General features: G+C 43.7%; 1 protein-coding gene across 1 annotated transcript in view; it reads left to right on the top strand.

Annotated features, from left to right (window-relative positions):
• The window catches only part of RXFP2 (relaxin family peptide receptor 2), a 557,968-nt gene that overhangs the window by 504,371 nt on the left and 30,975 nt on the right, over positions 1-22,622 (top strand). Inside the window, exons 11-12 of the mRNA XM_040426154.1 lie at positions 16,149-16,220; positions 20,793-20,864. Of these exons, the coding sequence (XP_040282088.1) occupies positions 16,149-16,220; positions 20,793-20,864 (144 nt within the window). The remainder of the gene's footprint in view (positions 1-16,148; positions 16,221-20,792; positions 20,865-22,622) is intronic.

Raw genomic sequence — 22,622 nt, 5'->3', positions numbered from 1 at the left:
TGGTGGCCGGGACCATGAGAACGCACATAGGCTAGTGCTTTTTCGTATAGTGTGCAAGCACGACCAACTTTCTCTACACGATAAATGCTATTTGCTGAAGGGAGACAACCCCTTTAAGGTTCAGCAAATAAAAAAAAAGCCCTAACCTTTTTATTTTTCTATCAACATAATCATATAAAGCTGGTTTTATGCAGGACAAGTTGCATTTTTTAAATTGCCCAATTTTGGACTGAAAAAACAATTCTGTCATTGTTTTTAAGGTTTTGTTTTTATGTTGTTCACTGCTCGGTAATAATGACTTTTTAACAGTTTGGCTATTGAGATACTAAATTTATATGGATTTTGCTATGTGTTACTACTGTCAAGTAGTGAAAGACTGCTTTGTGTCGCCATATTCTGACACCCAATATGTGGCAATAAAAATGATGTTGGCTTTTATGTTTTTTTTTTTGTTTCTATAAATTTTGTTTTTACATTTTCTTTAGTCACCTTAGGGTACTATAAAGCTATACATTGCATAGTCATTCTGACAGGTGGGCTAATACACCCTGCTCCACAATCACATTAGCAGGGTGCCGATCACAGGACAGAAGGAGTTCACTTCCTTTGTTTAGCCGCTCAGATGTTGCGGTCACTATTGACTGTGGAATCTGAAGGGGTTAAACTGCCAGGATAGAAGTTATCGCCGATCTTGGTATTGAAAGCCCGGAGATGATTGAGATAGATAGATTACCCTGTTTCCCCGAAAATAAGACAGTGTCTTATATTAATTTTTGATCCCAAAGATTCGCTAGGTCTTATTTTCAGGGATGTCTTATTTTTCCATGAAGAAAAATCAGGGTGGGGAGGGGGATCACTTAAAATGGCACAGGGGGATCAGAAGGGGGAATCAAAATGGTACAGGAGAATCAGAGGGGGGGGGGATTACTATAGCATTTTAGTACCCTCTTCTGATCCTCCTGTGTCATTTTGATTCCCCCCTCTGATCACCCTGTGTCATTTTAATTACCGTTTTTAGTCTTCCCCCCCCATCTTCACCAGACATCCCCCACCTTCCATCAGATATCCCCCCCCCTACCTGTCACCCGTACCCTGTGTGTCCGTGCCAGCCAAGTTGTGAGACTCCGTCAGGGCAGAGCGAGCAGCGGGGGCGGAAGAAGGCGGCAGCTTGTCCTGGTGGCGGAGCGGGCTCTCTGATTTAAAGAGACCTCGCACCGCCTGCGCTGCTGCCAATCAGTGAGCTCCTTACATTCTGGGGTGGCTTGCTTTATAATCGGGGAGGCCTTATTTTCAGGGGGATGCCTTATATTACAGCGATAGGCAAAACTAGAGGTAGGTCTTATTTTCGGGGGATGTCTTATTTTCGGGGAAACACGGTAGATATGAGATAGATAGATATGCGATAGATAGATGGATAGATATGCGATAGATAGATAGATAGATAGATAGATATGAGATAGATAGATATGAGATAGATAGATAGATAGATAGATAGATAGATAGGTAGGAGATAGATAGATAGATAGATAGATAGATAGATAGATAGATAGTTATGAGATAGATAGATGGGTAGATATGAGATAGATAGATAGATAGATAGATAGATAGATAGATAGATAGATAGATAGGAGATAGATAGATAGATAGATAGATAGTTATGAGATAGATAGATGGGTAGATATGAGATAGATAGATAGATAGATAGATAGATAGATAGATAGATAGATAGATAGATAGATAGATACTCAGTAGTGGGGTACACACCTCAGGAGACTGTCTGAGCTCTTCCCAGACTTCACCTACATGAAGGAGAAAAACTATCCATACTGTGGGGGAAGAGGAGAAAACAGGAGCCATTCCCGCACAATATGCCAGTTCATGCATCAACTGAGAGGAGTGTGATTTGCCACAGACTTCTTTTACCCCCACCCTGGATGTGTCATTATATCCATTCCCCATCCCAGCCCAATTATTTACCACTTGCTTTGGCAATGCTAATGTGTATTTATTCCTGCCAATAAAGTTTATTTGAATTAAAATTTTATATCAGGTAGATAGATATAAGATAGATAGATAGATAGATAGATAGATAGATAGATAGATAGATAGTCTAAATTTGCTTTATTTATCTTTCATTGAGTCCAAAGGCAGCACAACACAAAGGGTTAATGTCTTGCTCCTCCCGTCTAGGACAGAAGATAAATCATTAGTAAATCAGACTAATTAACCCCCCTATAAAGGAGTGCACACCCACTAGGTAGATGTGTTTTTTCCAAGCAATGTCTTTTTCAGGGAAGGATATTTGTGCTGCCTTTGCGCTCAAATTTAGACTTTCCTTATCGTCCTACAGGCAGCACAACACAAAGGGATCTGAAAAGCAGTATTAAACAAGGAAGGGGGGGGGGGGTCGAAATTGCAGCCTTAATAATCACTTGTCTGTCAAAAGCTGAATTATATGCACCTGATAGATCCAACTTATATTGTTTTGTAAAGATGCATGGAGAAGACCATGTAGAGGCTCTGCATAATTGATCCAATGTTTTTTTTTCTCTTTCCTCTGCCCAAGCGACTAAGGGTATATTCACACTAGCGTTTTTCTTTTCCGGCATAGAGTTCCGTCACAGGGGCTCTATACCGGAAAAGAACTGATCAGGTATGTCCCCATGCATTCTGAATGGAGAGCAATCCGTTCAGGATGCGTCAGGATGTCTTCAGTTCAGTATTTTTGACTGTTCAGGATGGAGATAATACCGCAGCATGCTACGGTTTTATCTCTGGCCAAGAAAACTGAACAGTTGCCTGAATGCCGGCATTGTTTTCCATAGGAATGTATTAGTGCCGGATCCGGCATTAAAAATACCGCAATGCCGGATCCGTCCTTCTGGTCTGCGCATGCGCAGACCTTTAAAAATGTGGGAAAAAAATGAAACTGGTCCGTTTGTCCATATGACAAATGGACAGACGGATCCGTTCTTGCAATGCATTTGTTAGACGGATCCGCATCCGGATCCATCTACAAATGCTGGCCATTTACATGCAGCTTGCCGGATCACTCTGCCGCAAGTGTGAAAGTACCCTTAGTGGACTGAGTTAAGTGTGCTGTAACTTCACCTGGTAACTGGAGTACTCTGAATTTTGAAGCAGACTTTAATAGTATTCTTAATCCGAGCAGTATAGCTTGCTGGCTTTTATACTACTCTATATATACAGCTGGTCAGTCGACCTGAAGGACCCTGGTTCTCCAATAACCAGTAGATGAAGCTTGTCTTGTTCAGCTGATTGAGGATTCTGACAGATGAATTTCTAAACTTACATTCATGTCAGATGAGAGCTTTGGTAGGATATAGGGCATCAACCTTAAAATCGAGTCTTCTTGATGTACTTTCAGATATGGCCCTTGCAAAGTCTGACACCTTCTTGGCTAATGCACATGCCACCAGAAATATAACTTTCCAAGATACCACCCTTACTGGTGCTTCTGTAAGAGGCTGAAAAAGAGATTCAACCAGGGCTTGAGGAGAACAGCACGATCCCTGGCTGGAATAAGAGGCTTAACCGATTAAATGAAATTGAATATAGAAAGTAAATTTTTTTTTTTATAAATGCACGAAAGCTCCATCTATGCAAACAGCGGGGGTCGTGAAATGCACTCTTACAGTGTTGGATTTTAACCCAAACTGGAAACCTTCCTGTAAAAAAATGTATGACTTCAGACCAATCAGGGTTCCGCAAAGTTTCCTCAACCACATCTTTCAAGCCCTTCTCCAGTCCTGAACTGTCAGATTCCAGGCTATAAGCTGAAACATCTCAGATGGATTCTGTAGGCCTGCTTGAACCAGAAGGTTCGGCTGGACTGTATCTCCAATAATTTCCTCTGGAAAGTTGTAGCCAGTGAGGGATCATGCCCTCTTGGCCAGATGAGCACTATGGCTATGGCTAAACTCTTGTCTTATTTTCCTGAGCACTCAGGATATGAGAGGAAATGGAGGAAAATTTTGATAAAAAAATCCTTCCGAACTGAAAGACTGGCCATCTATTCTTTCTGGTGGATCTGCTGGATTCAGGGAGCAGAACTTATTGAGCTTTGTATAGGAGGCTTTCCCCTTAGCATCAAAATAGGGGTACCCCATCTGCACACAATCTGTTAAAAATACAGTTGCTGAGACTTCAACTGTGACCTTCTTAACAGATCCATCTGAATATTCAGAATACCTTGAATGTGGATGGCTGTCTACGGTTTGACACTGACTAATTCGTGAGCCTCCCCTAAATGAAGAGCTAGATATATTGCTCCCAGGTCTCTGATATTGGATCACAGATACATCTCTTGAGGAGACCACCTCCCCTGAACTCAAAGAATGTGGAAGTGTACTTCCTGACTAGAGTTATCGGAATGGCCAGAAAAATCTACTTTGCTCTGTATTTCTTGGACAAAGCCATCAATACAGGTCTTCCTGAGTTTCTGGCTTGATCACCAAAAGACGAACCATACTTGGTTTGCAATGTACAATAGTTCACTGCCTAATAGACCGGCTAAAATAAAATAATAACAAAACTTTATCAGAGATAATTATATAAAATACAGCTAGTCCCTCTCAGAGATATGCAGATAGGGCCAAAAGTCAGGGGTATAGTGTATATTCGGCTGTATCCCGGACTTACGCCGCAGATATGATTGACACGGTTTATGGATACACACAGTGGAATACAATGTTACTGCGGTCAGGTCCCTAATCTGATTCTGACCGCAATGGACCTAGTCTCCTTTTTGTATTCACTAGAGGCTCTGGTCCAGCTATCCAACATTAAGCAGGGGTTCATTTGGTTCCCCAGAGCTATCCAGGAGTGTCTATGTGGCTAACACCAGGGAAGATTATTGAAGGACCCCTGCTGCCGCTTGGGTAAGACTACCTAATAAGAACAAGCCCTGATCGACGCATTTCTGTTAACCCTATAGCAGGCGCTTCTTCAGGAGCAAGGGATAAGCGGGTACTGGTTCCATGAGTGGTTGCCTAATATTGGGGACAAGCAGGGAACGCTGCACATGGTTTGCAATGTACACTAATGCCCATGTTACGGTTTCTATTTAAGAGGTCAGGAAAGTATATATTTGTAGACAGAGGGGCTGCCTGATCTGCAATCTTGACTATCGACAGGAGCGGCGGTTGAACGGGTGGAGGAGGGGGGGGGGCTTGCACAGAAAATGCTGGGGGAGCCCTGTTCAAATATTTGCTGTGGGACCCAGTTATTTCTAGTTACTCCACTGGCATTTGGTGATGGGACCTTAGAACTCACATCCACCTTGATTTCTAGATCCGCTCCTGTGAGAGCTTAAGCAACCAGTTTCTGGAGTCTAACTGGAAGCTAAGGGCTGAGTTAGTGCCACCACTTAGTAAAAACACCAAGCAATGAAACTAAAGGCCAGTGAATTGAAGATGAGATACCCTGGTCAATGATGGCCAACCTGAGAACTTGCGATCGGTTGGCAGTAACGTGCATATAAGTATATATGAGATATTGGCTATAAAATCGTCCTGCTGGTGAATGTTACATCATGAAATTATTCCAAGAAGGTATTTATTTAAACACATCAGATCTAACCTCCATCTTACCTGTGTGTCACGGCCATGGCTATGACCGTGACTCCTGAACCGCATGCGGTTGTCAGCGGTTTTCTTTGGTGTTCAATCACAGGTGAGGGCTGTGGTATTTGCCTCACCTGTGGTTGCCGCTGGCAACAGTGTGTATGTGGCAGCGTAGCAGGCTGAGCTGTGCCATTGCAGCTCGCTACGTTGTGCATGCGGTTTTGTGTTATGTGTGTATGTGTGCACTTCCTTTTATGTTATTGTGTGCACATCTCCTTTAAGTGGTGTTTTCCCTTCCCTGGTGTTGGAAGGGTTAATCTCCTTCCTAGTGTGTGTGTGCACTGGGTGTGTCCGACTATGGGGTGTGGCTTCTTGGCCTATAAAGCCTCACTGCTTTTGCAGGCCTGCAGGTTGCTTCAGCCATGCTTAGCTGAGAGCAGCCTCATGTCTTTATTACCTGCCAGTAAGAGCCACCCCTGTGGTCATAACCATAATGTCGCTTTAAGTTATTTCTAGTTATGTGTGATGTCCGTGTGATGTTTTATATGTGATTTTGTGCAGCTATGGATCTGGGTCCCTGTGTGGGGATGCGTTTGTGATCTGCACCCTGCTAACACAGGGATCCAGTCAGCAAGGCTGTGGCAGGTAGGTGGAACTCTTTGTTCACCTGCCATATCCATAGAGCTGTTTATGTCTCCCCTTTTCCTGCAGCTTGGCCGTTGAGACTCCTGCTCCTCCGTGTCTAGGAGGAGTGGGCTTGTCTTACTCAGCTCCTAGGTGAGGGTCATCTTGAGGGCTAGCAGGGACTTTTAGGTTCCGGAGCATGGGCCCTCCTACCATCAAGGTTGGCTCATGTAGCTAGGAGCCAGGGTCAGGTTAGGGATGCGTTTAGGAGGTGACCTGCTCCCTAATCCTGTCTTCATGGCCAAGCAGCCGTAACATCACCGGGCTCCACACGGCTGAGGATTTCCCCCATCCTCAGCCGTGACACTGTGGCTTTGGCACTGCATACACTCTTGAAAAGACCCCAGAAATGTCCTGGTAAAGAGGTCAATATTTTCCTGTGAAGTCTTGAAACAGCCACCATATGAGGCTTTGTGAAGGGTTGACTATTTTGCCTTGGGGGCAACTTTAACCTGACCTGGGTTACAACCTTGCGGACCTTAACGAGTTACCTGGGTACAAGATTCATCAGTGTCCTATGGATCCGCAACTTGTGGTCCGCAAAATCGGATATGGTTCTATGAATGGACCCTAATCTTAGTGACTTCATGGGGAAGCAATCCATATGACACTAGGAAACTGAAGCCAAAGAAGTTTTGCTCTCCGCCATAGACAAGGAATTATTATCTTTCAGAAGGAAACAATCTTTCTGACCATATGGATAACCTGACAGGCAGAAAAGAGTCTTCCCAGACAGACCGGCCACTGGAATATTACCTTAGGGGGGTTACCCCGCTGAGCTGAGACTGCAGGATCTGTAAAACACGGCTGTAATCTAGCTCCCACATAATTTTACCTGTCTGGCTGGCAGCACACTCCTGCCATACATTTTTTTTCCCCTCCATTTTGGGCTTATTCCCTCTAGGTGCAACCATTTCAAGGTGAGCTAGCACAGCTTTTAATAATGAAGGTAAATGAAGATATGCCATCATGAAACAAAGATCTTGCAAATCCTCCTGATCACAGAGACAGTGTCTACATCCAGGTGAGATGAGGCAGGAGATAAGGTAAAGGAGTTGTAGATAAGCGAAGTCTTATAGATGCATGAGAGTCTTATAGGACCAGAGAGTGAAAGCTTCTGACCGCTGAGAAGTAAACCATTCCGCAATCTCTGCACCATGTCTGCACTGGAGACCTTCAGCTGGGAGGCAATGGTGCAGACATCTCCTACATTGTCCACAGTTGATGCAGACATCTCCTACATTGTACACAGTTAATGCAGACATCTCCTACATTGTCCACAGTTGGTGCACATACTAACATTTATGGCTTTATGGGATTCTTTGCAGAGTTATGTAATTGTAAGATAATAATTCGCTCACACATACATACATACATACAAGCTACATATGAGCCATTCAAAGACCCATGATCCTTAGAGCTGCTGTGATTCCGCTGCTGCAGTAATATCTCACACTGTGCAGAGCCACAGATGTAGCGGAGCTAAAAACAACTCTGATAACACATGGCACAGAGTTATTTCATACCATTTTGACAAACTATTGAAATACATTGAAAGAGTTAGTTAACCTCTTGTGCCATTTTTTACTTAACATGTTACCCATCAAGCTTAGCTCAGATGCACCTGTATACTTCTACTCCAAAATGGCTCCTGAGATGGAGACACTGCTGCAAACCTGAAGGCAATAACAGTGCTGTAACAGCCAAACCGGCACTTCTCACAGGGACACACCCTGAAACATACAAAGATAGTTTGCAGGGAACACCCGATGCATATGAGAAACTGACCAGGAACCTCCAAGATAAATCTCAGCTCATTCCTCCCATGGAAACCCCCGATGGGAAAAATAAATCCTGGAAACCACTTCCAGATAAGTTATGTTATGTAGTTAATTCTGGAGCAACCCTCCAGCTCTATAACATGCATATACCGTATTTTTCGCCCCATAAGACGCACTTCCCCCCCCCCCGAAAGTGGGTTGAAAATGGCAGTGCGTCTTATGGGGCGAATGCTGCCTTTTTTACTGTGCTAACACTGATACATCGCAGGCCGCACTGTGCAGCATAGTGGCCGGTGATGTATCAGCGGGGAGGGAGGAGGGGCTGGAGATCGGAAACTCGCGGAGGGGCCCAGTGCAGTCACTGTACTCTATTATACCGGGTCCCGCTCACACCAGTATTCAGATGTAAAGTGTGGCCGATCTATATGTAAAGTGTAGGCAAGGTAGCGCAATCCACTACTCACTATAAAACTCCAGTACTAGCAGGCACTGCAGACTGGAGGGTCACTCACTTCCTCACGCGCATGCTCCTCCCACTTTATTAATGAAACAGGCAGAGCATGCGCGGTGACGAAGTGAGCGAGTAGTGGATTGCGCTACCTTGCCTGCACTTTACATATGGATTGGCCACACTAGCCTGCCTGCCAGTACGGGAGTTTAATAGTGAGTAGTGGATTGCGCTACCTTTACATTTGAATACTGTTGTGAGCAGGGCCCGGTATAATAGAGTACAGTGACTGCACCGGGCCCCGCCGCAATTTCAACACCAGTTGCCGGCCTCCACCCCCTGTATTGGGGTCACTATTTACACAGGGACACTGTTATGGGGGGTATCTGTGGATGACACTATAGCATAAGATTCTATATGTAATCCACAGATTCCCCCCCATAACAGTGTCATCCACAGATTCCCCCATAACAGTGTCATCCACAGATCCCCCATAACAGTGCCATCCACAGATCCCCCATAACAGTGCCATCCACAGATCCCCAATAACAGTGCCATCCACAGATCCCCCCTATAAAAGTGCCATCCACAGATCCCCCATAACAGTGTCATCCACAGATTCCCATAACAGTGTCATCCACAGATTCCCATAACAGTGTCATCCACAGATTCCCATAACAGTGTCATCCACAGATTCCCATAACAGTGTCATCCACAGATTCCCATAACAGTGTCATCCACAGATTCCCATAACAGTGTCATCCACAGATTCCCATAACAGTGTCATCCACAGATTCCCATAACAGTGTCATCCACAGATTCCCATAACAGTGTCATCCACAGATTCCCATAACAGTGTCATCCACAGATTCCCATAACAGTGTCATCCACAGATTCCCATAACAGTGTCATCCACAGATTCCCATAACAGTGTCATCCACAGATTCCCATAACAGTGTCATCCACAGATTCCCATAACAGTGTCATCCACAGATTCCCATAACAGTGTCATCCACAGATTCCCATAACAGTGTCATCCACAGATTCCCATAACAGTGTCATCCACAGATTCCCATAACAGTGTCATCCACAGATTCCCATAACAGTGTCATCCACAGATTCCCATAACAGTGTCATCCACAGATTCCCATAACAGTGTCATCCACAGATTCCCATAACAGTGTCATCCACAGATTCCCATAACAGTGTCATCCACAGATTCCCATAACAGTGTCATCCACAGATTCCCATAACAGTGTCATCCACAGATTCCCATAACAGTGTCATCCACAGATTCCCATAACAGTGTCATCCACAGATTCCCATAACAGTGTCATCCACAGATTCCCATAACAGTGTCATCCACAGATTCCCATAACAGTGTCATCCACAGATTCCCATAACAGTGTCATCCACAGATTCCCATAACAGTGTCATCCACAGATTCCCATAACAGTGTCATCCACAGATTCCCATAACAGTGTCATCCACAGATTCCCATAACAGTGTCATCCACAGATTCCCATAACAGTGTCATCCACAGATTCCCATAACAGTGTCATCCACAGATTCCCATAACAGTGTCATCCACAGATTCCCATAACAGTGTCATCCACAGATTCCCATAACAGTGTCATCCACAGATTCCCATAACAGTGTCATCCACAGATTCCCATAACAGTGTCATCCACAGATTCCCATAACAGTGTCATCCACAGATTCCCATAACAGTGTCATCCACAGATTCCCATAACAGTGTCATCCACAGATTCCCATAACAGTGTCATCCACAGATTCCCATAACAGTGTCATCCACAGATTCCCATAACAGTGTCATCCACAGATTCCCATAACAGTGTCATCCACAGATTCCCATAACAGTGTCATCCACAGATTCCCATAACAGTGTCATCCACAGATTCCCATAACAGTGTCATCCACAGATTCCCATAACAGTGTCATCCACAGATTCCCATAACAGTGTCATCCACAGATTCCCATAACAGTGTCATCCACAGATTCCCATAACAGTGTCATCCACAGATTCCCATAACAGTGTCATCCACAGATTCCCATAACAGTGTCATCCACAGATTCCCATAACAGTGTCATCCACAGATTCCCATAACAGTGTCATCCACAGATTCCCATAACAGTGTCATCCACAGATTCCCATAACAGTGTCATCCACAGATTCCCATAACAGTGTCATCCACAGATTCCCATAACAGTGTCATCCACAGATTCCCATAACAGTGTCATCCACAGATTCCCATAACAGTGTCATCCACAGATTCCCATAACAGTGTCATCCACAGATTCCCATAACAGTGTCATCCACAGATTCCCATAACAGTGTCATCCACAGATTCCCATAACAGTGTCATCCACAGATTCCCATAACAGTGTCATCCACAGATTCCCATAACAGTGTCATCCACAGATTCCCATAACAGTGTCATCCACAGATTCCCATAACAGTGTCATCCACAGATTCCCATAACAGTGTCATCCACAGATTCCCATAACAGTGTCATCCACAGATTCCCATAACAGTGTCATCCACAGATTCCCATAACAGTGTCATCCACAGATTCCCATAACAGTGTCATCCACAGATTCCCATAACAGTGTCATCCACAGATTCCCATAACAGTGTCATCCACAGATTCCCATAACAGTGTCATCCACAGATTCCCATAACAGTGTCATCCACAGATTCCCATAACAGTGTCATCCACAGATTCCCATAACAGTGTCATCCACAGATTCCCCAAACAGTGTCATCCACAGATTCCCCAAACAGTGTCATCCACAAATCCCCATAACAGTGTCATCCACAGATCCCCCATAATAGTGTCATCCACAGACCACCATTAGTTCAAAACCCACCAAATGCACACCTTTTGGTTAAAAAATTATTTTTGCTTATTTTCCTCCTCAAAAACCTAGGTGCGTCTTATAGGGCGAAAAATACGGTAACTCTGAAACCTACTTCCAGTTCAGTAATGACCTTCAGTTAACTTTGGAGCACACCTCCAGCTCTATAAGATGCATATAACAATGGACTCTCTTCCAGCACCTCATATGATATTCTAGAAACCACTTTCAGCTATATAATATCAGGCTTAACAACCATACCGACCTTCACAGCAGCAGGAGCCTCTGTATGTGTGAGCTTTATTATCCTAGACAGAAGAAAAAAACACATCTACCTAGTGGGTGTGCACTTCTGGGGGGTTAATTAGTCGGATTTACTAATGATTTATCTTCTGTCCTAGACGGGAGGAGCAAGACAGTAACCCTTTGTGTTGTGCTGCCTGTAGGACGATAAGGAAAGATAGATACTCAGTAGTGGGGTACACACCTCAGGAGACTGTCTGAGCTCCTCCCAGACTTCACCTACATGAAGGAGGAAAACTATCCATACTGTGGGGGAAGAGGTGAACACAGGAGCCATGCCCGCACAATATGTCAGTGCATGCATCAACTAAGAGGAGCATTATTTGCCACAGACTTCTATACCCCCACCCTGGATGTGTCTTTATACCCATTCCCCATCCCAGCCCAATTATTTACCACTTACATTGGCAATGCTAATGTGTATTTAGTAGTGATCATCGAGCACCAAAGTATTCGGGTGTTCGACCTGAACACATTGCTATATTCCTGTGCTTGGCCGAGCACCCGAGTATAATAGAAGTCAATGGGAGACAACCAGGCACCCCCTGCTCGCAAGAGAAGAGGGTGTCTGGTTCATAAAAAAAGGTTAGAAATTGATGGAAACCCCATCAAAATGGTTTGGAAACAGCATTAAGAGGATAGCTGAATGCGTCTTAGACTCCTATTATATACAACATACAATAGACAACCACACAAAGGCTAAAAGCCAAAAGCCAGGTATGTGCAAGCCATCAATGTATCCATGAGACAGGTAACAGCCAGCATACCTTACAATGGCAGCCTTGTGCGCTATGAGATATTCCAAACCAGCTCTTATCTGACTGAGAACCAGTAAACCTCAAAGTTATTTTGCATCTGTTGGATGGGTTGGGTGGACCTGCACACCTAGATCAATATCATTAGGGTCACAAAAAGTTTTCTGATTGTCCAAACATAATATTCAATAACCTTTCTATACAGTTTTGTCATGTAAAAACTAATTTGCCTTGTTTTTCAGCTGTCATAAGACTATGAAAACCAATAGATGGCGCTATTGAGTTATGAACAGCGCCCTCTTTTGGTTTCACAGTCTTATGACAAGACTAATATTCTTGTCAGAAGACTATGAAACCAATAGAGGGCGCTGTTCATAACTCAATAGCGCCTTCTATTGGTTTTATAGTCTTTGGACAAGAATATTAGACTGAGTCTTATGACAAGCTTGATAGTGTAGCCTTTTGCATGGAAAATTCGCTATACAAATTTGCGATTAGAATATTCGGGATCTACACTAGGATAATATATGACACTGGTAAAGCTGGGTAATAATTCAGTGATAAAATCTGACACTGGGAAAGTTGGGTAATAACTCAGTGAATATATCTGACACTGGGAAAGCTGGGTAATAACTCGCGATCTACACTGATTTATTACTCAGCTTTTCCAGTGTCAGATATTATCACTGACTTACTACATAAGTATTACATAATATTCGCTATATTGCTTTATATTAGTTTTTTAGAATATTACGAATATTCTAAAAAACGAATATAGAGCAATATAGCGAATATGATCTCAGCAAATAGTCTTGTCATAACACTTTGCAACTAATAGAGGGCGCCGTTCATCATTCATGATTCATGACTCATGTGAATCATGACTCATAAACAGCGCCGTCTATTAGTTGCATAGTGTTATGACAAGACTATTCGCTGTTGTGAGTGAATAGTCTTGTCATAACACTATGCAACTAATAGAGGGAGCTGTTAATGAGAGATTCTGCTCATTTGCATGTCTTTCCCATATGCCCATGTTTATGCAAATGAGTTTTTACAAGACAAAACTGTATAGAAAGGCTATTGAATATTATGCTAGGACAATCAGAAAACTTTGTCGCCCTAATGATATTGATCTAGGTGTGCAGGTCCACCCAAGCCATGCAACAGATGCAAAATAACTTTGAGGTTTACTGGTTCCCAGTCAGATGAGAGCTGGTTTGGAATATCTCATAGTGCACAAGGCTGCCATTGTAAGGTATGCTGGCTGTTACCTGTCTCATGGATAGATTGGGCACATATCTGCCATTTGGCATATAGCCCCTGTGTTTTGTATGTTGTACATAATAGGAGTCTGAGACGCATCCAGCTATCCTCTTAATGCTGTTGCCAAACCATTTTGATGGGGTTTCCCTAAATTTCTAACCTTTTTTTATGAACCAGACACCCTCTTCTCTTCCGAGCAGGGGGTTCCTAAGATTCTCCCATTTACTTCTATTGTATTAAATTGTATTTGAGCACCCAAATTATTCATCCGAACACTCTGATCTGCTTGGCATAGCGATGCTCGAGCCGAACAGCAGTTCGGCCGAGTATTCTCGCGCAACACTAGTATTTAGTGCTGCCAATAAAGTTTATTTGAATTAGAATTTTATATCAGGAAGATAGATATAAGATAGATAGATAGAGATACAGATCTTATTTGAGAATCTTATTTGGGAGTGCTGCGAAATTCTGATAGATAGATAGGGCCTGGATGTATTTCTGGAGTGTAATAATATTACAGGCTATAGCTACTAGAGAGGGGTCGTTGATCCAGGGAGTTATTCTGATTGCCTGATTGGTGTCGGGAAGGTATTTTTTATTTCCCTAAAGTGAGGAAAATTGGCGTCTACCTCACAGGTTTTCTTTTTGCCTTCCTCTGGTTAAACTTGCAGGATGACAGGCTGAACTGGATGGACAAATGTCTTTTTTTCGGCCTTATGTACTATGTTACTATGTAGATACACTGCTCAAAAAAATAAAGGGAACACTTAAACAACACAATGTAACTCCAAGTCAATCACACTTCTGTGAAATCAAACTGTCCACTTAGGAAGCAACACTGAGTGACAATCAATTTCACATGCTGTTGTGCAAATGGGATAGACAACAGGTGGAAATTATAGACAATTAGCAAGACACCCCCAATAAAGGAGTGGTTCTGCAGGTGGTCACCACAGACCACTTCTCAGTTCCTATGCTTCCTGGCTGATGTTTTGGTCACTTTTGAATGCTGTCACTCTAGTGGTAGCATGAGACGGAGTCTACAACCCACACAAGTGGCTCAGGTAGAGCAGCTTATCCAGAATGGCACATCAATGCGAGCTGTACCAAGAAGGTTTGCTGTGTCTGTCAGCGTAGTGTCCAGAGCATGGAGGCGCTACCAGGAGACAGGCCAGTACATCAGGAGACGTGGAGGAGGCCGTAGGAGGGCAACAACCCAGCAGCAGGACCGCTACCTCTGCCTTTGTGCAAGGAGGAACAGGAGGAGCACTGCCAGAGCCCTGCAAAATGACCTCCAGCAGGCCACAAATGTGCATGTGTCTGCTCAAACGGTCAGAAACAGACTGCATGAGGGTGATATGATGGCCCGACGTCCACAGGTGGGGGTTGTGCTTACAGCCCAACACCGTGCAGGATGTTTGGCATTTGCCAGAGAACACCAAGATTGGCAAATTCGCCACTGGCGCCCTGTGCTTTTCACAGATGAAAGCAGGTTCACACTAAGCACATGTGACAGACGTGACAGAGTCTGGAGACGCCGTGGAGAACGTTCTGCTGCCTGCAACATCCTCCAGCATGACCGGTTTGGCATTGGGTCAGTAATGGTGTGTGGTGGCATTTCTTTGGAGGGCTGCACAGCCCTCCATGTGCTCGCCAGAGGTAGCCTGACTGCCATTAGGTACCGAGATGAGATCCTCAGACCCCTTGTGAGACCATATGCTGGTGCGGTTGGCCCTGGGTTCCTCCTAATGCAAGACAATGCTAGACCTCATGTGGCTGGAGTGTGTCAGCAGTTCCTGCAAGACGAAGGCATTGATGCTATGGACTGGCCCTCCCGTTCCCCAGACCTGAATCCAATTGAGCACATCTGGGACATCATGTCTCGCTCTATCCACCAACGTGACGTTGCACCACAGACTGTCCAGGAGTTGGCAGATGCTTTAGTCCAGGTCTGGGAGGAGATCCCTCAGGAGACCGTCCGCCACCTCATCAGGAGCATGCACAGGCGTTGTAGGGAGGTCATACAGGCACGTGGAGGCCACACACACTACTGAGCCTCATTTTGACTTGTTTTAAGAACATTACATCAAAGTTGGATCAGCCTGTAGTGTGTTTTTCCACTTTAATTTTGAGTGTGACTCCAAATCCAGACCTCTATGGGTTGAAAAATTTGATTTCCATTTTTTTATTTTTGTGTGATTTTGTCAGCACATTTTAACTATGTAAAGAACAAAGTATTTCAGAAGAATATTTAATTAATTCAGATCTAGGATGTGTTATTTTTGTGTTCCCTTATATTTTTTTGAGCAGTGTAGATAGATAGATAGAGAGATAGTGATGTCACTATGATTAACATATAGCGGTATTATTAACAATCATAATTAATATACATTACTTGTTATTTAACCATTGTATGCTTTCATAATAATACGTGTATTTTCTTTAGGTTTCTACGTGGAAACAGAATAAAATTGGTTAAAGAAAACATCTTTGCATCTTTGAGGAGTTTAGCAGAAATGTAAGAAATCCATCCAGTAAATGAGCGTGCCACTTATTGTAAATTGCAAATTTTACTATTCTCATAAAACGTTTCACAGATCAGAAGAAATATGAAAATCCGTGTCAGGCATGTCGGCTATAGCAAAACAGGCCCCTGTAGGCACACTGAGCATCACTTTACATTCTGTACTCTAGTCATTTATTGGAAATGTTTTGCAAACTTCTGTACAAAATTAAGATAGTACATTCTTTTACCATCAGAATAATAAACTGACACGGCCCTTTTGGAACCAATCTTGCTTTTTGTTAGCTAATTGTCAGTTAATTATATAATCTCCTGCTCCTGGGGCCCCAAGTGATCAGCTGTAATCTGTTGCGACTCCTTACAGCAAGTTTTTCATGTTATGCACGTATGTGCCAGGTCTTCCCCAGTGAGAGAAGTTTTTAATTGCTGTTCTCTGCTCTGCATCATAGCTGAAGGTATTGGATGGAAACCCTATCTATTCATTAAAGAGAACCTGTCACCTGGATTTTGTGTATAGAGCTGAGGTCATGGGTTGCTAGATGGCCGCTAGCACATCCGCAATACCCAGTCCCCATAGCTCTGTGTGCTTTTATTGTGTAAAAAAAACGATTTGATACATATGCAAATTAACATAAAAGAGTCATATCTTACTCGTGTGACCAGAGAAGAGTCATATTTTTAAGCTCTGACTCATCTCAGGTTAATTTGCATATGTATCAAATCTTTTTTTTTTTTACACAATAAAGCACACAGAGCTACGGGGACTGGGTATTGTGGATGTGCTAGAGGCCATCTAGCAACCCATGACCTCAGCTCTATACACAAAATCCAGGTGACAGGTTCCCTTTAAGTATTCTCCAATACTATTCTAAACCACACAACCCATGGTATTTTACTAATTGTAAAAAGGTAATAATAAATAAAAGGCTATGGGTACCTTATAGTTCACATACATTAGTGGTCATCTCAAATCCACTATATTTAGCACTAAGTTTAAAGAGTTTCTGTCACCTGAAAAATGGGTATTAACCTGGCTGACATTAGCGATGTGCTAAAGTCAGCTGAACATAGCAATATTAGTGTCATCTCACTGCCTGCCGCCGTTATTGAGAAAAACGAACTTTTATAATATGCTAATTAGCCTCTAGGAGCCGGGGATACGTTGAACCTGCTCCTAGAGGCTCCGTTTGCCCACCTCTTTTCACGCCCTTCTTCTCTTGATCAACAGGGCCAGGGCAGCGCTGCTCTCCTCCCGCCGGCCGTGTCTGCAGCGTAAATCTTGCGGCGTTCACTATTTGGCGCAGGCGCAGTGAGGGAAGGACGCTTGGCGGGTGCTGACTTCCTCACTGCGCCTGCGCCGAATACTGAACGGCACGAGATTTACACTGCAGACACGGCCGGAGGTAGGAGACCAACGATGCCTGCCCCTGTCAAGCTAGTGTAGCAGGGCGTGGCCAGCGGTAGGAGAGTGGAGCCTCTAGGAGCAGGGGCAACGCCCCCCCCTGCTCCTAGAGGCTAATTAGCATATTATAAAAGTTCGTTTTTCTCGTCAGGCAGTGAGATGGCACATCGCTAATGTCAGCCAGCTTAATACCCATTTTTTAGGTGACAGAAACCCTTTAAGGCTGAAATCCGTATCCTTTCATTCAGACCCCTTTTCAAACCTGCTCCAGGTTTCAGACTTTTCTCATGTTGGTGTTCCCCTTCCAATAATACATGCTGGATGTGAGGTCTGTGTGTCTAGGATGCTGCTGTCTTCACTAGCACTCATGAATCCTGTACTGATTTTTTTGCTTCTACAGCCCATGCCAGGAAGCATCTCCCCTCTCTTGTGCAGACAAACAGTGAGGTTGAGATCTGTGTGTGATTTCCCCCTTTCTCTCCATGCAGAGTCTGTTGTAGGTTCTGTCCTATCTTTTCACACTGATACATAACCTGTGTGAATGAACTCCCCTCTCTCCCTCTTGCATACTGCCTTGTCTGCTTTCCTCCCTATATATACTCTGGTCCAAGCAGAGTGATTTGCCCTTCCTAAAGACATGGATGCTATACACTTTCTCTACACGTTGATCTGCTGTGTACAACCTCCCTCCCTACCGAGAGGAGAGCAGAGACAGACAGCCAGAAGCAGTGTGCTTTGGGGTCTATAACAAAATAATAGCAAAGACAGGTGCACTCTGCGGTCTTACTAAACCCTCAAACTGATGTTAAAATTTAGAGATTAGCCAACATATCCTACGGTGTAGGACATGTCTGAGCCCGAGCACCGTGCCAAGGTTTCTCAAGTAGCTTGGGGACCTAACACTCACCTACCTGCGCCGTATGGGCACTACCAGGAGCCAGTGGGCAAATTACAGGAGCATGAGGCCGACTCACAAACAACTCACCAGTTACCTCCAGCATGTAGCCATGCTTGCAATGGGAGGAGGGAGGAGTCTGCGAATCCCACTCAAGACTGGCCGATAAGGCCCAGGCCTCACAGGTGCACCTAAATGTGCACTGGTGAGGCCTGGGCCTTATCAGCCAGTCTTGAGCGGGACTCGCAGACTCCTCCCTCCTCCCATTGCAAGCATGGCTACATGCTGGAGGTAACTGGTGAGTTGTTTGTGAGTCGGCCTCATGCTCCTGTAATTTGCCCACTGGCTCCTGGTAGTGCCCATACGGCGCAGGTAGGTGAGTGTTAGGTCCCCAAGCTACTTGAGAAACCTTGGCACGGTGCTCGGGCTCAGACATGTCCTACACCGTAGGATATGTTGGCTAATCTCTCAATTTTAACATCAGTTTGAAGGTTTAGTAAGACCGCAGAGTGCACCTGTCTTTGCTATTATTTTGTTATATTGCTATACTGATTACCACATCCACATAATTGCTATCTTGTGTAGGATGTCTATTGTGGTACTTGTGGTTCGCTGCAGGCATCCTCCACTGTATGCATTTTTGCTGGGGATCGTCATTAGCAATGGGCCACAAGTGCAGGATTTGTTCCCCTATATACACTCACCTAAAGAATTATTAGGAACACCTGTTCTATTTCTCATTAATGCAATTATCTAGTCAACCAATTATATGGCAGTTGCTTCAATGCATTTAGGGGGGTGGTCCTGGTCAAGACAATCTCCTGAACTCCAAACTGAATGTCAGAATGGGAAAGAAAGGCGATTTAAGCAATTTTGAGCGTGGCATGGTTGTTGGTGCCAGACGGGCCGGTCTGAGTATTTCACAATCTGCTCAGTTACTGGGATTTTCACGCACAACCATTTCTAGGGTTTACAAAGAATGGTGTGAAAAGGGAAAAACATCCAGTATGCGGCAGTCCTGTGGGCAAAAATGCCTTGTGGATGCTAGAGGTCAGAGGAGAATGGGCCGACTGATTCAAGCTGATAGAAGAGCAATGTTGACTGAAATAACCACTCGTTACAACTGAGGTATGCAGCAAAGCATTTGTGAAGCCACAACACGCACAACCTTGAGGCGGATGGGCTACAACAGCAGAAGACCCCACCGGGTACCACTCATCTCCACTACAAATAGGAAAAAGAGGCTACAATTTGCATGAGCTCACCAAAATTGGACTGTTGAAGACTGGACAAATGTTGCCTGGTCTGATGAGTCTTGATTTCTGTTGAGACATTCAAATGGTAGAGTCCAAATTTGGCGTAAACAGAATGAGAACATGTATCCATCATGCCTTGTTACCACTGTGCGGCTGGTGGTGGTGGTGTAATGGTGTGGGGGATGTTTTCTGGGCACACTTTTGGCCCCTTAGTGCCAATTGGGCATCGTTTAAATGCCACAGGCTACCTGAGCATTGTTTCTGACCATGTCCATCCCTTCATGACCACCATGTACCCATCCTCTGATGGCTACTTCCAGCAGGATAATGCACCATGTCACAAAGCTCGAATCATTTTAAATTGGTTTCTTGTACATGACAATGAGTTCACTGTACTAAAATGGCCCCCACAGTCACCAGATCTCAACCCAATAGAGCATCTTTGGGATGTGGTGGAACGGGAGCTTCGTGCTCTGGATGTGCATCCCTCAAATCTCCATCAACTGCAAGATGCCATCCTATCAATATGGGCCAACATTTCTAAAAAATGCTATCAGCACCTTGTTGAATCAATGCCACGCAGAATTAAGGCAGTTCTGAAGGCAAAAGGGGGTCCAACACCGTATTAGTATGGTGTTCCTAATAATTCTTTAGGTGAGTGTATATGCACAACTGCATGTGGGTTTGAGCATTTCCTGCTTGGTTAATGCCACGCCATTCTTTTCAGTTTTTGCTTTGGGGTCTATGTCAGAAGCAGCAGATACTGTATGTACAGGAGTTACACACACACTACATCAAAATGGTAGACAGTTTTTTTATTTTTTATTACAGATTATTTCTCAGTGTTCCATTTAGGAAAAAACCTTTCAGTGTAAAGTTGTCCGTGGCCGTTAAGAAAAATGAAATACTTTAGAACAAAGCATTCTAAGCTAAATTCTACACTTCTAATTATGCATAATTTGCAAATTGGGTTAAGAAGGATTTTTACTAATTTATATTATGTTTATTCCTAGAGATTTGTCCAATAATCTAATCACAGAAGTGCCGCTCTCCAGTTTTAAAGAGCTTAAACACTTGCAAAAACTGTAAGTACAAATGATAATTATAAATTTTGATTTCACAATCCTGATATTCTTATGTGTGTCTGCTCTGATAGATTTTAATCTCTCCTACTTTTAGAAACATTTATCAGGCCTGGCGTTCCAATAAGTCAGTCTTGATCCCCCTATGCTGGAGTAAGATGCGAGTAATTTATTAAGAGACAGATGATCCTTTATAAATTAGTCTCATCCCTGGCAGTCCATGCACCAGGATTTTGTCGCCAGGATTTTGTGAATAGAGCTGAGGACATGGGTTGCTAGACGGCCGCTAGCACATCCGCAATACCCAGTCCCCATAGCTCTGTGTGCTTTTATTGTGTAAAAAAAACGATTTGATACATATGCAAATTAGCATAAAAGAGTCATATCTTACTTGTGTGACCAGAGAAGAGTCATATTTTCAAGCTCTGACTCATCTCAGGTTCATTTGCATATGTATCAAAATCTGTTTTTATACACAATAAAAGCACACAGAGCTATGGGGACTGGGTATTGCGGATGTGCTAGTGGCCATCTAGCAACCCATGTCCTCAGCTCTATACACAAAATCCTGGTGACAGGTTCCCTTTAAGCTCAAAAAGTCACAAATATGGCATGTCTCATAATTAGCCACTTTTTCACGCCACAATAGTTGGGTAAAAGCTTTAATAAATGTCCCCCTATTTGTGTAATAAGAAGTCTATTAGGCAATTGTGTTTTATGCAGTTCCTTAATATATGTGTTAGTCATCAATCTTCTTATTCATCAACATTTCTAATCATTTCAAAATCACTGGTGATTTAGGGTACTAATAGGGTTAATTGTAAATTACCCTTGTGGACTAAGTCAGTAAAGGGGCCAATGATAAATTCAGGCTCCTCATGGACATCTTATCTTCAGGTGGCCTCTAAAAAAAATGCTCTGTTTGCCATACCAATAAGGGTCCATTCACACGTCCGTAGTGTATTACGGATCCGCAATACACCGGGCCGGCACCCCTATAGAAATACCTATTCTTGTCCGCTATTGCGGTAAAGAATAGGACATGTTCTATTTTTTTCGGGAGCTGCGGACCGGAAGTACGGAGCCGCGGACCAGAAATGCGGATGCAGACAGCACAATGTGTGCTGATCGCATCCTTTCCGTCCCCATTGAGAATGAATGCTTCCGCACCCATTCCGCAGAATTGTGGAACGGATGCGGACCCATTCTACGGACGTGTGAATGGACCCTAAGGGTAGTTAGGCCTTTTTGGCCATTCTACAATGGTTTGAATAGGTATCCTTAAATGCCGTTTTGCCATGATAAAAAGTTACAATACTGACAAAGTAGAAAATTGTCTTATTTCGTATGAAAAAGACCCCTATTAGAGCATTGAGTTCTTCAGGTTACACAAAGGTATCTAAGATCAGAGATAAAAAATGTTAACAGATTGTCTGCCAGGTATTGGTCCTCTTAGGGAAAATAATTTCAGTTTAAGGCTACTTTCACATTAGCGTTTTTTGCGGATCCGTCATGGATCTGCAACAACGCTCCCATTACCATAATACAGCCGCATGCACCCGTCATGAATGGATCCAGCTGTATTTTGTCTTCTATAGCCAAGACGGATCCGTCATGAACACCATTGAAAGTCAATGGGGGACGGATCCGTTTTCTATTGTGTCAGAGAAAACCGATCCGTCCCTGTTGACTTACATTGTGTGCCAGGACGGATTCATCTTGCTCCGCCCCACATCGCGGACAAAATAACGCTGCTTGCAG

The sequence above is a fragment of the Bufo bufo genome, chromosome 3, assembly GCF_905171765.1.
Source record: "Bufo bufo chromosome 3, aBufBuf1.1, whole genome shotgun sequence".
Lineage (NCBI taxonomy): Eukaryota > Metazoa > Chordata > Amphibia > Anura > Bufonidae > Bufo > Bufo bufo.
Note: the sequence above shows the minus strand (reverse complement) of the source record. Positions and strands in the feature narration are given on the sequence as shown.